The 13,733-nt window shown below is 44.4% G+C and overlaps 1 protein-coding gene across 3 annotated transcripts in view; it reads right to left on the minus strand.

Annotated features, from left to right (window-relative positions):
* The window catches only part of CDK12 (cyclin dependent kinase 12), a 293,902-nt gene that overhangs the window by 205,045 nt on the left and 75,124 nt on the right, over nucleotides 1-13,733 (minus strand). For all 3 annotated transcript variants that reach the window (XR_011025139.1, XM_068262657.1, XM_068262656.1), the window contains exon 2: nucleotides 1,301-2,188. Coding sequence is in view for 2 of the 3 variants with exons in the window: in XM_068262657.1 (XP_068118758.1) it covers nucleotides 1,301-2,188 (888 nt within the window). In the remaining variant the exon portion in view is untranslated. The remainder of the gene's footprint in view (nucleotides 1-1,300; nucleotides 2,189-13,733) is intronic.

Below are 13,733 nucleotides of genomic sequence, written 5' to 3' on the forward strand. Positions count from 1 at the left end.
CTCCCGAACCCCCCCCCCCCCCCCCTACACACACACACTGCTGCGGCCGATTTATCTGTCCTGTTTCTGCCCCGCTCCTCCAAAAAGTCGGAAACCCCCTGCGGGCTGCGACTAACACTGTGCATTATTCAGCTCTTAGATCAGCGGTGAAGGCAACTAAACTTTAACAGTAGCACATATTTTGAATGAAAATTTAATGTAAGACAGTCTTATTTTCGGGAATACACAGTAGCTACACGGTATGTTCCCCACTACACACAGGTAGTGGAACTACTGGGTGCAAACCAGAACTCGGTACAAGCCTAATCAGGTCTGGAAACTACAGATTACCTCACAGCTAATTTTATTCAAGCAAACCGACAGCTACAGGTATCAATCATTAGCCTTTTAAATGTAATGAGTTGTGTGCAAAGAATCTGTTAAGTCCAGGGAATCAGATGCTTATTGTAGAACAAAAGAAACATTCTATTTGAATATCCTGTCATCTAACTATTCTAAACAGGTCACTTATGGACACACTGCAAAGAAAATTTCACCTCATCCCACCCTGGAGTCTCCTACAACTTGAACTCACAGCTGGATTTAATTGTTTTTTGTGCCCCTCCGTCCATACTAACAACTCCTACTCCCTCTTCCACATCCAGTCCCCACATCATGTACAACATCTCCACTGTATGTGCAGCCACTCAATGTACAGTACAGCTGAGCAGCAGAACTAGGAATTTACAGCAGAATACATTGAAGTCATTTAAGAAAGAGGGATTTGGAAAAATCCGCCTTCTCCTCAGACTTCAAAGTTTTCTGCATTAAAATCCAAATCCCGCTTTTTCCATCGACTTCCATGTCCTCCACTCTAAATTCCACATACTCATATACAAAATTCCCACATTCCATGCACAGTAACCATCATTCTTTGTAGAGTTCTTTACTGCAAGTGCAGCAACAGCCCCCAGTTCATATGGAGTTCTCAGCTCCACTATGCAATGGGTAGAAACCCCTCTCTAACCTTGTGCAGTTTATCGGTCAAAAGGGTTATTAATTTAGAGACCACAGGAAGGAGGGTCATAGAGCCAAGTCACTGATATGACCTCATCTATTGATTGTAGGCTGCAAGACAGCAGAGGGAAGAGCTTGGACTGTAACAGACTTGCCTACACCTTCTGGTACCTGTAACTTAAAAGCAGTGTCACTTTAAAAACATTTAATTTAAAAAAGGTAACTGTTGACACTTCCATTTATCTACTACTCCTAGAGAGCTATGAGAATAAACATACAAGACTGCACAAAAGCAGGAACCTACCTCTCCAAGTCATCCTCTCCCGGTAACAATGGTGGCAACGGTAACGGAGGAAGTGTTAATGTTTTCATATGTTGGATAGCATGGCTAACAGCTGGGGTAGTTTTAACTTGCGAGAGCGCAGGCGACTGGGAGTTTGCCTGTGTTGATACTGATGAAGGTCGCGTGTGACTAGAGGAAGTCACAGAGACTGCCACAGTAGTAGGAACAGGGGGTGCTGTCACTGTTGGAGCGGGTGGGGGAGGTGGTAGCGTTTGTACATGTACAGCTGGTGAAGGAGGAAGAGGAGGGAGTGGGGGCGTTTGGGTAGGTGGAGATGTGACAGGTAAAGGTGGCTGAGGAGACTGTACAGAAGGAAGAGGACCAGGGGGTGGTATTTCTTTTTCCTTCTCTTTGTCCGTCACTCCTTCATTTGGTGTTACAACCTCCTCTTTCACAGTGGCAGCTTTACTGTCTTTCACTACTGGTGGTTTCACATCCTTCACAGGTAATGGTGGCTTCTTCTCAGTTTCCTCTACCTTGATGGTGGGAACAGATGCTACCTTTGTCTCCACATTTGCACTGACTGGTGGTAATTCTGTATCAGAGACAGCTTTGTCTATTTTAAGAATTTTGGTTGCCTTCTTGACATCCAATGTTGAAACTGCTCTCACATGTTCAATCTCTTTCTTTATCAATGGACTGCCCCTAGAGTCTCTACCAGCTGCTGCTGCAGCCAGGGCCCGCTCTTTTTTCTTTCGGCTCAGTTCAGCACCCAAGCTGGAGTTTAATGGCAATCGGGCAGGTGAAATACTGGAATGGCGACTGCGGGACTGGGACTTCTGCTTCTTGCTGCGAGAGGACGATTTCCTAGAGTAGATGGGACTACGGCTTCGGGATTTGGCAGACTTCCTGTATAAACAGAGAAAATTGTTTAAATACAACTGTACACAAGGAGACCGCACAAGAAAATTATATACTGCAGAGGTGCCCATACCTTTTCAGCTTGCAAGCTACTTAAATTACAAATTGAAAATGATCATGAGCAATCGTGATTAGTGCTTTTTAGGCACTGTTTCGCGATCACTTTAGAATTGAAGTAAAGTGCTGCGTGCACTGTTTTGCAAATCGGCCGGCAATCGCAGCAATGAGATTACTGCAATTAGTATTGCACTAGCGCTTTGGTGATTAGCGGGAATCGCCTGCTAATCGCCCCAATGAGAACAGGCCCTTAATGTCTTTAACTTGAGTTTAACCAAAATAATTTAGCAGCAAGATTACAGTGTGTCAGTTTTCCTGAGATCCTCCACTGCTCATTACCATCCAAAGTATCTCTACGTCACCACACTTAGCATGCAGGAGGAATGGTAGGTCAGCAGGGTTGTATGAAGGAGAGGGTGAACCAGGAGTATATTACATGGGAGAGTGTCAATCTAGGTTTAGATAGTTTTACAGCAGCATAAAGACAAGGCGATAACCCAAATAAATGGTTTACAACATGAAAGTATACTATTTTGTGAGGAAAGCTTTACCCACCTACAGCATCATTGCCCTATTCTGGACTTGAATAGGAAGTGTTAAGAGTGCATATCCAACTCCAATACAGAGACCAAGTAAACCAAAGACTGAAAAATACAAAGTCTAGAGGTGCCCACACATCTAGCAACGTATGGGCAAATTCAATCAAGAGACACATCTCTCCGATCAAACCTGATCAGAGAGAGATCCGTTGGCATCCCATACATCACAGGCCAATTTCCGATTGATTTCAGCATTAAACCTTAGGAGAATCGGCCTTATGATTCTCCGTAAAGATACTTCACCCGCCCACTGTTGCCATACTTCCGCATTGGCGCCCCACGTGGCTGCCAACATTACAGCACGTGGGGCGCGTGACATCACATACATACCCTACGTGCTATATGCCTGTAGTCATGTGCGACAGACAGTGGCGACAGTGTGCAGCGTGACAGGTATTTTAACGCACGGGGGAGGGGATTACATATAACATTTGGGAGGGACTGTGCCTGGGGTTTCATTGTGCGTAATATTGCACATGGCATGTTGCCGATCCCCGGATCGACCACATTGACTCAAGATTTCCCAGCATATCTGAAGAAATTTTGGATTATGGTACTTTAAACAAATTATGCGGGTAAGCTCTCATAGTACATGATAGTGGTAAAAACTAGGGATGATCGGAAAGAGCAAATTCCGTTCGGCCGTAATTTGCGGATTCCGCCAGCGCCGAATTCCGTCGCTATGAAGATTCTGCCGGATTTTTGTGAAATTCCGTGGAATTCTGGATTCCGGCGGAAAAATTTAAATAATCGCAAATGGAACCTTGTTTATGCTATATGGTAGCCCATAGACCCTATTGACTGTTCCCTTAGTCCTTTTTCTCCTTCCTCCCCCCCCCCCTTCCAGGGAATTGTAGGATTTCAAAAGCCAGCTTAAATACCTTGGCCAGGAATTAAACCCAGGTCTAGTGCTCGGTAGGTAGCTCTCTTCACCACTATATGCTGAAGCCAGCCTAGCATGTACCATTATATATCCAAGAGAAAAATGGAGCTTGCTTAGGGATTTGTAGCATGTCAAAAGCCAACTCACATACATTGGCCAGGCCCAGGAATTGAACCCAGGCCTACCTCTGCTATCCTAACCATTATACCACCAACACAACACACTACAATGCTACATGCTGAAGCAAGCCTAGCATGTACCATTGTGATATATCCAAGAGAAAAATGAGCTTGCTTAGGGAATTGTAGGATTTCAAAAGCCAGCTTACATACTTTGGCCGGGAAACAAACCCAGGCCTACCACTTGGTAGGCTGCTATCCTAACCATTATACCACCAACACTACATGCTGAAACTTCTTGGAGCAGACTTACTTCCTCCAAGAGACACAAACATCCCCATAAAATCATTCAACAGCAACTGCGTGCACAGTTTTTGTGGTACACAGTCTCTGTAGCACAATTGGTTAGCGCGTTTGGCTGTTAACTGCAAGGTTGGTGGTTCAAGCCCGCCCAGGCATGGCCTTGTCTTTTGTGTTCAACAGTTGTCCGAAGAGAACCCCAGATAGCCATGTAGATTCATCTCTCTCTCTCTCTGGTAGGGATGGTCACCGCTTTCCACGGAATTGTATTTCCCGCAATTTTAGGCAGAAATTGGTCATTCCGTTCCGTTTGGTCGGAAGGGAATTGCTTTTTCAATCCGGCGGAATTCCAAAATTGCCTGTGAAATTCTGCCGGTATCCGTTGATGGTTTTAAGCTGAAAATTCAGTTCAATGGCATCAAGTCCTAGAGAGAGAGAGAGCTCATTTTTCTCTTGGGTATATCACAATGGTACATGCTAGGCTGGCTTCAGCGTGTAGCATTGTAGTGTGTTGTGTTGGTGGTATAATGGTTAGGATAGCCTACCGAGCACTAGACCTGGGTTCGATTCCCGGCCAATGTATGTAAGCTGGCTTTTGAAATCCTGAAATTCCCTAAGCAAGCTCATTTTTCTCTTAGATATATCACAATGGTACATGCTAGGCTGGCTTCAGCATGTAGCATTGTAGTGTGTTGTGTTGGTGGTATAATGGTTAGGATAGCAGCCTACAGAGAGATAGGCCTGGGTTCAATTCCTGGGCCTGGCCAATGTATGCGAGTTGGCTTTTGACATCTTACAAATCCCTAAGCAAGCTAATTTTTCGCTTGGATATATAATGGTACATGCTAGGCTGGCTTCAGCATGTAGTGTTGGTGGTGGTATAGTGGTGAAGAGAGCTACCTACCAAGCACTAGACCTGGGATCAATTCCCGGCCAAGGTATGGAATCTGGCTTTTGAAATCCTACAATTCCCTGGAAGATGAGACCCTCCTCCGGGAGGAGGGAGGAGAGAGGAAGGAGGAGAGGAGGGAGGAATGATGAAGTCTATCGAGTAGAAATTCTTGTTATTAGGTAGAAGAAATCAGTTCGGTGGGGAAAAAAAATTAGAATTCCGTAAAATTCAGAGGAATTTTATATTTTTCCATGGAAATTCCGCCTTAACGCTGTAGCAATTTCGTTCCGTCGCATCGGAACCGGAATCACCAAACTCCGTCCGGAATCATCCAGAGACCATCCCTAGCAAAAACTGGCCATTCAAGATTGGATGTGTGCACCTTAATGCCTAGTACACACCATGCAAATTCTCATCAGATAGATGGATAATTTCTGACAGATCCGATTTCAGATCACTTCCATGCAAATCGATCAGAGCGATTACGGTGCAGTGCTATTAAAGCATTGACCGTGATCGTTCTGAAATCGCAGAAGTGTCCAGTGATTTTTACCGCGATAATCGCAGGAAAAAAAATCACTCGCGCAAAATGGAGGCACTAAGCGCATCCGTTTTGCTAGCTTCAGATGTGAATGGGGCTTGAGTGTGCGTAAACACGCACAGTTATTGTCGATCAAGTATAGCAAGGCTACAGGCTAGCATGCTCGCTGTGTAATGTGGGTATGTGCATTCCACCGCTATGTACAATCTATTAGATTACCTGCTGATTGTGCATTATTTGCATCCAATTATTTGCGCAAATTTATACACTAGGTGTTTTCTACGGCACACAAGAAATAGGTGCTATATAAGTCAATAATAATAATAATAGACTGCAGTGAGTAGCAGATGACTGCAGCTTAAAGCGGACCCAAACCAAACATTTTTTTAATTCAAAATATTTAGTTGCACCACTCTGACACATACAAAGATAAAGAAAGACTCCTTCACGCCTATGAGCATTTCAGTGCATGCTTTTCACCCTTCTCTTTTCATAACTAGGGATATACAAGTGGCAGCCATTAGCAATTTCTTCTTTGCCGGACACCTCCTACTCCGCAAGTTTGCCGGATTCTGTCCCGGCAATATGAAAGGAAGGGAGGGGTTCCTCCAATAAATGTAAACTATTTTAGATTTGTCATCATGCAACTAAAAAAAGGTTGCTATTTATTATTATAATTTAGAAAATAGATTTTATTTCTGAAATCTTGTATTTTTAATTTGGGTCCACTTTAAAGGGGACCTGGCATGAGAGACCTATGAAGGCTAACATTTCATTTTTAAATAATGCAAAATTGCCTGGCAGTCTTACTCATTCTCTTGCCCTTGACTCTGCACAAGCATGTTTTGACTGAAGTGTGACTGAATTAGCAGCATGCTTATGTCAGGTGTGTGATTCAGACACTGCTGCAGCCAAAGAGATAGATCAGCAGAACTACTTTCGCCTTTTGGATGTTGCTTTATGTCCAAAAAGCTGCATCTGCGCAGTTGTGCGCTCCCGCGTGCCCACTCCCGTGCCGCCGCTCGTTGGCCTGGTGATCAACGAATGGGAACACAGTTACCATTCATTGATCAAAGTCCGCGTCAGAAAGACCGACGAGCTTCTTTTAGAAGCCCCGATCTTTATAAAGAAAAAAAAAAATATTTCTGTCCTACCTTCACTTCCTGTATGCGAGAGAGCTTGCTTACAGGACTGAAAGAACATTTTTTTTTTTTTACTGTGGCCAAATAGTAAAGCTGCATCTACATTTTTTTTTATAACTACAATGTATTACATTTAAAATTAACTGTTTCGGGGCGGAGCTAGCGATGGCTGTGTGAAGACGCTTCTTGCATGGGCTCCCTCGCTACCCCAGCCTAACGGCCCGCCACACAGAGCAAATAACTTCATCCTGGCTTCAAAATATGTCCGGTAGATCGAAGAGATCATCTAGCGCAGTCACGCCACGAAAACAGAATTCATATACCCAGCCCAAGGTGACCCATTACCTCAGGAGAAACAAGGCAACCCAAACACCATCTAAGATGGCCGACTCCTCGCCTCCGGCTAGCAAGGCCCAGAAGCGATCCGAAGCGGACGAATCAACAGCTAAATCTCTGAGCGAGATCCGGGATTATCTTTACAACTTACCCACTAAGGCAGATTTAGAAGATCTGGGCACCCGTATTACCAACGCCACCAGAGCAGAACTTCAGGAGGTACAGGAGGAGGTCACAGAACATGGCGGAAGGCTAACGGCGCTTGAAGCCGAAACAACTGCTATGAAAGCAGAACTACAGACACTAAAGGAGCAGAACGAAAAACAAAAAGCCACCAATGCTGCACTTCGCTCGGGACTAGAAGACTTACAGAACAGGAGCCGCCGATGCAATATCAGGATCAGGGGCTTGCCGGAGTCTGTCCCAACGCAGAAACTCGCACAAGTAATGGCCTCCATCTTTAACTCTCTGCTTGGGCAACCTGACGACACCATCTTAAAATTCGACTGAATACATAGGGCGCTGAAACCGCAGCCCTCTCCAGATAACCCCCCTCGTGATGTCATATGCCGCCTTCACCATTACACCATTAAGGATGCAATTATGCAAGCTGCGAGGAAAGCAGCAGCAATCGAACATGAAGGCCACAAGTTACTCCTGTTCCAGGACTTAGCCCCGAGCACGCTGGTACAGCGGAGAGCCCTGCAACCCCTGCTGAAAGTTCTGCAGGATGACGAAATCTCATACAAATGGGGATTCCCCTTCCAACTCCACATCACCAAACAAGACAAGTCATTCACCCTTCGAACTCCATCAGACCTTCCTGATCTCTTTCGTGAGCTGGATATCTTACCTGTGGAACTACCTGAATGGCAGCCAGACCAAGCATTCATCGGCCTACCACAGCATCAGAGAAAACAGAGGCCAGACAAACGGCAGCAGAGACAACAGCCGGAGTGACGCAGCATGATCTTCTCCGGGAGATCCTTGCCTTATGAAGACACACTGATCCAGATAAGTACTACTGCGAGACCATACTTCTGATTTTATACCTCTCTTTGACTCCTTTTGTTTTTTGATCTTTACTGAGCTGACGTGAGACTGCCAACAAAATAGCCAGCATCAATCCGCATACACATTCACTTGGTGTTGTACTTTCCGCCGTTACAGTCAGATCACGGAGGCCTAGGCCCGGATTTGGGGAGGGAGATGATATGGTGGGGGGCTTCTGAGGGGGCTACTTGATCTTTATCTATGGCTTCTTAGGGGGGCATAAAACCACTACAGTACTGGAACATGGCATCAACATGCTTAGACTTGTTCTTAATACAGGAGACTCTGCATTACACGCGGATCTTACCCGCATCGGACACTCTGAGTGATAAATATCTGAACTCTTCCCCTACGGGGGTTTAGAAGCAAGAACGGTGATACAACTCGAGTGATGTATTCCTGAGGATGATATCAGACGAACTGACACTCACACATACTGAGTTATGCTATACGTGGTGCTCTGGGAGTCTTTATGTTTGCAGATCGCTTTATAATTAGAAGGGTTGCAGCCATAAGAAATAACAACATGTGTGATGTTCCACAAACTGGCCTGAGGAATCCATGTTGGGATGCCTGACCCATACCCCGGAGTGTACTCCTATGCTCCCCGTCACTGGGCACCTGATTCAGGCATCATGGGCGTCTCACCATGGAAGAGACTCTTAATACTTACCACTGTGTGGTCGACCCCCCATCTACACCCTATGGGTGACTACCAACATACGCACGATCTAAGATAGCACATTCTAAGATATTATGATCCCTATATTTAGCGGTCATCATCACTCCCCCCTACAAATGTATACCTGGGAAGCCTTATTTTTGGCCCCTTTTATGCTCCTCATGTCTAAGCCGACTGGATCCCCTATCCGTCCTACCAAACGTAGGCCCCATACCAACTTAAAGTATATCATACACTATTCAATGGGGGTCCTTTCCCTAGAAACAAGGTCAAAGTTCCGTCTCAATCTCTACGCTATGATATCTTGCAGTAGTGCTTTAAAGCTATTATACTGGATTTTCAGGTTGTGTCTCTAGTTTCATACTCTTGCTCTATTATGTTATAAGGTTACAATGTATTAAGTTATATGTTCAAAATTTTATTCTCTATTACATTCAACATTGATGTGTGCGGGTCGGGGTTGTGGGGGTGAGGGGTTGGCCCACTTCCGTGGTGGACAATGGTATCCCATATCCCTCATAGGAGATTCCTGATAGTTCAGGAAGTTGAAAGGGTTAAGCCCCTATTAGAAAGAGCTTTCTCTTCTAAGATGATTATCAACAATGAAGTTCAACATATACATGCTTTATCTTCATTACTGTTTTTGTTTATAATGAAAGGGTTTCCTCCGGTCGCTTCTCCTCGCCAAGCTCTTCTCTACGAACAATTGCGATGGATCACATGAAAATATTAACCATAAACGCCAAAGACCTTAATATTCCAGAAAAGCGGGGTATCCTCATGAGGGATGTCTGGGCACAAAGGGCAAAAATTGTCTTTATACAAGAGACCCATTTCAAGGGAGATAATCATCCTAAATTACATAGCAGAAGATTTCCCATCTCCTTTTACCGCAACTCCCCAGACTCCAAAACAAAGGGCACTGCTATACTCATCAGTGATGACCTTCCCTTTACTGGCATTGACACAAAATCAGATCCGCAAGGCAGATACCTCTTAATGAAATGCCTAATTAAAGACAAGAAGTACACACTTGGGTCTATATACTCACCTAATGTTGACCAGGATAAATTCCTACTCAAATTTCTCACTGAATTGGAAACCTTTGCGGAAGGTAGCATTATATTGGGAGGAGACTTGAATGTGGCTCTTAACCCTGCCCTAGACACCTCTCATGGGAGATGCAGCGTCTCATACGCGAAACTGAATAGGATGAAAAAAGCCTTACATGACAGGCAGCTTGTGGACATATGGAGGGCGACACATCCAACCAATAAGGATTATACCTTTTACTCAGCAATGCATGGAGTGTACTCTAGAATAGACTACCTCTTTGTCTCACATAACCTACTCTCAGAATTTATTATGGCAGACATAGGTGTAATTTACTTACTCAGACCTCGCTCCTGTCCATATGACAATCAATTGCAAAGCAAAACGTGACACCCCTTTTACATGGCGGCTCAACACCTCTTTGATCCTAGAAGATCGGGACGCCAGGGAACTTGAGAGCAAAATTAAGGATTTCTTTGACCTTAATGATGTGGAAGATGTGTCGCCCTCTATTCTATGGGAAACCCACAAATGTGTCATGAGAGGATTTCTGATCGCACACAGTACTAAGCTGAAAAAAGAAAGAGGGGCACGGATTAGAAAACTGTTAGATGAAATACGCGGGTTGGAGCAAACGCATAAAAAAGAACCTACTGATCTAGGCCTCACAAAACTTCTAGATACTAGGCGACAATTAAATAAGATTCTGCAGGACCAAGCGAAGCAAGCAGCGCAGAGGTGCCACCATACATATTTCTTACATGGTAACAAATCAGGCAAATTACTAGCACGAGCCCTGAAACAACAACAAAAAACATATGCATCACACATAATTGATCGCACAGGTAAAAAACATATTAGAAGTGAGTCCATTGCCAAAACTTTCAAAGAATTTTACCATAAACTGTATAATCTAACCCAAACTGCAAACGGTGAAGTTAGGACCCCCGATAATCTTGAAATTAAAGACTATCTCACTCGCTCCGATATGCCTTAACTAACTGAAGACATGAAAAAAGCCATGGAACCCCCATTCACTGACCTCAAAATCCGAAAAGTTATCATGGGACTTAAGTCAGGGAAGGCCCCAGGGCCGGATGGATACCCTGCCGAGTACTACAAAAAATATAGTGACACGCTCACCCCTTACTTATGTAAACTGTTCAATGACTTAGCAGAGGGAAGATTGAACTCTGCTCTACCGACTCAATCCCTGGAATCACATATTACGGTAATAGCTAAACCACAGAAAGATCCTGCAGCCTGCGGAAGCTACAGACCCATATCGTTAATCAATACAGATCTAAAAATATTTGCCAAAATTCTGGCAAACAGACTTGCTGAACATATGGGCTTGTTAGTGCATTGGGATCAAGCTGGCTTTATACCGCAAAGAGAGGCCAGAGACAACACGATCAGGGCATTGGATCTGACTCCAGCTCACCCGATCGGGGAAGACCCCATGTATGCTATTATCAACCGATGCCAAAAAAGCATTTGATCGGGTGGGCTGGGGCTGGTTACGAATGGTTCTGCAACAAATAAACTTAGGGGAAAGAATGCTATCCTGCATCAATGCCCTCTACACTACTCCATCTACAAAGGTTAAAGTGAATGGTATTCTCTCTGATCCCTTGCACATTACTAATGGTACTCGGCAGGGTTGTCCCCTTTCCCCTCTGATCTTTGCCCTTGCCCTGGAGCCTTTCCTGTGCATGGTTAGGAGAAATTCAGATATCACAGGTCTACGAGCTGGAAACACTGACCACAAAGTCGCAGCATACGCTGATGACCTTTTATTCTTTTTAACACACCCGGTAATTGCTCTACCCAATCTAATTGCAGAATTTGAACGCTTCGGTAGGCTATCCTTCTTCAATTAATTTTGGCAAGTGTGAGGCTAACAATGCGGGCCTTACTACTGCGGAAGTTGAGCACATAAAACAAAATTTTCCCTTTAAATGGAACCCCAAGGCGATACGCTATATAGGCACATATTTCAGACTACCTTAAAAATGTTTTCAAGCTCAATTTCCCCACAATTTTAGGAACACTCACAAAAGACCTCAAAAAATGGGACCTCCCCTATATATCTTGGTTCGAAAGAATCGCTGTCATTAAGATGAACGTTATGACCAGGTTATTGTACCTATTTCAGGCCCTACCAATTAAAATACCTCTACACTTCCTCCAACAAATGCAAACACTCTTCAATAAGTATGTTTAGAAGCACAAACCCCCGCGACTTAAAAGAGACATATTATACAGTCCTAAAGCAAATGGAGGAGTGGCCCTTCCCAGTGTGCGCAGATACTATTTTGCAGCCATTCTTACCAGAGTGGCAGACTGGCATAGACACCTAGAACAGAAACAATGGGTAGAGCTGGAAACCTCTATCTCCATATCCATTGCCCAGCTTAGCCTGGACCATGGTTAAACCAAAATCCTCTTGGGGTCTACCACCTTTATGCTACTCCACCCTACTCATTCTCCATAAGGCAAATACAATCCTAAACCTGGCACCCACTCCCTCCCCCCTACTTCGTGTCAAACAATCCAAATATAGGGGAAGGCAGTGCGGACTTTAGGGGGAACATTTGACGCAGATCAAGAAATCTATGTTTCCGAGATGTGTCAGAACGGCCAATGGGCCTCCCTTGAAGAGATAAGCAGTAGACCAAACTTCACTAACTTACGGTGGTGGGAATACTTTCAGTTCAGGCACCTCCTCACTCACACTGGTATCCAACCTTCTCAACGAAGACGCAAAACGGAGTTTGAGGACTTGTGCACAGGATCAGGCCCAATTAGGAAAACTCTCTCTACACTATACACTATAATGTCTTTGCTGGCCTCCCCGACCCTATCCTTCATTCGGGGGTGGGAGGGGGAAATCGGTTTAACCTTTACCCCTAGTCAGAAGACCAAGATGTGCACATATGCTCATAAGTCCTCGAGGTTGGTGAGAATCCAGGAGGTGAACTATAAATTGCTTACGCGATGGTATTACACCCCCAACAGGCTCCACGAAATTTACCCTGAACAAGACGACTGATGCTGGAGATGTCATTCAGAAAAGGGCACTTTGCTGCATATTATGTGGTCTTGCTCGGTTTTGGCAGATTTTTGGAAGAGAGTTGAAAAACTCCTTAAAGCTACAACGGACAGACCTGTCCCATTCCTACCTGAATGTTATCTCTTACATATTAATGACTGGAAGATAAAGAGCTATAAGCGTTCGGTGGTCAGGCACATATTGAATGCAGCAAAGTGCCTCATAGTAAGACATTGGAAGCACACTACTCCCCCAGGGACGGAAGAATTAATTAAGGAATTGGACTCCACAGAACTAATGGAAGACCTCACCTCTGTTGCTACCAACACGGTAGACTTATTTAAGAAAACGTGGTCATTCTGGTATCACTTCAGAGCCTCTAATTCCAACAGAGCCTTTATGATAGATAACTGCTGTACAGGGATGCATTCCACTAAATAAGACATGGTCCTTTGGTGTTTCAACAAGAAGCATTTGTTCTAGACACGAATGATCTCACTTAATACATAGATGGCGAGGGGCTTGGCGACCGGAGGAAAGGGGGGAGGGTAGGGAGTTTATAGGGAGTAAAGTTTTAAAAATCTCAGGGAAAAAAGGGTTACTTACTAGTGCCTACAGTCAAGCATTGTTTTCCCTCATGGTTGATTCCCACAGGCCTACTCATAGATATATGCTGTCTCTATAACCAACGCCTCAACAGGCTCATAGATTATAATATATAGGACACCTTGTCAAGAATGTAGTGACGAGTTGGATTATGTGGATATATCGGCTTCTGGAAGTTATATTCTACTGTTACGCTGACTGTGATCTGAATATGA

This window comes from Hyperolius riggenbachi, chromosome 12 (assembly GCF_040937935.1).
Source record: "Hyperolius riggenbachi isolate aHypRig1 chromosome 12, aHypRig1.pri, whole genome shotgun sequence".
Taxonomy (NCBI): Eukaryota; Metazoa; Chordata; class Amphibia; order Anura; family Hyperoliidae; genus Hyperolius; species Hyperolius riggenbachi.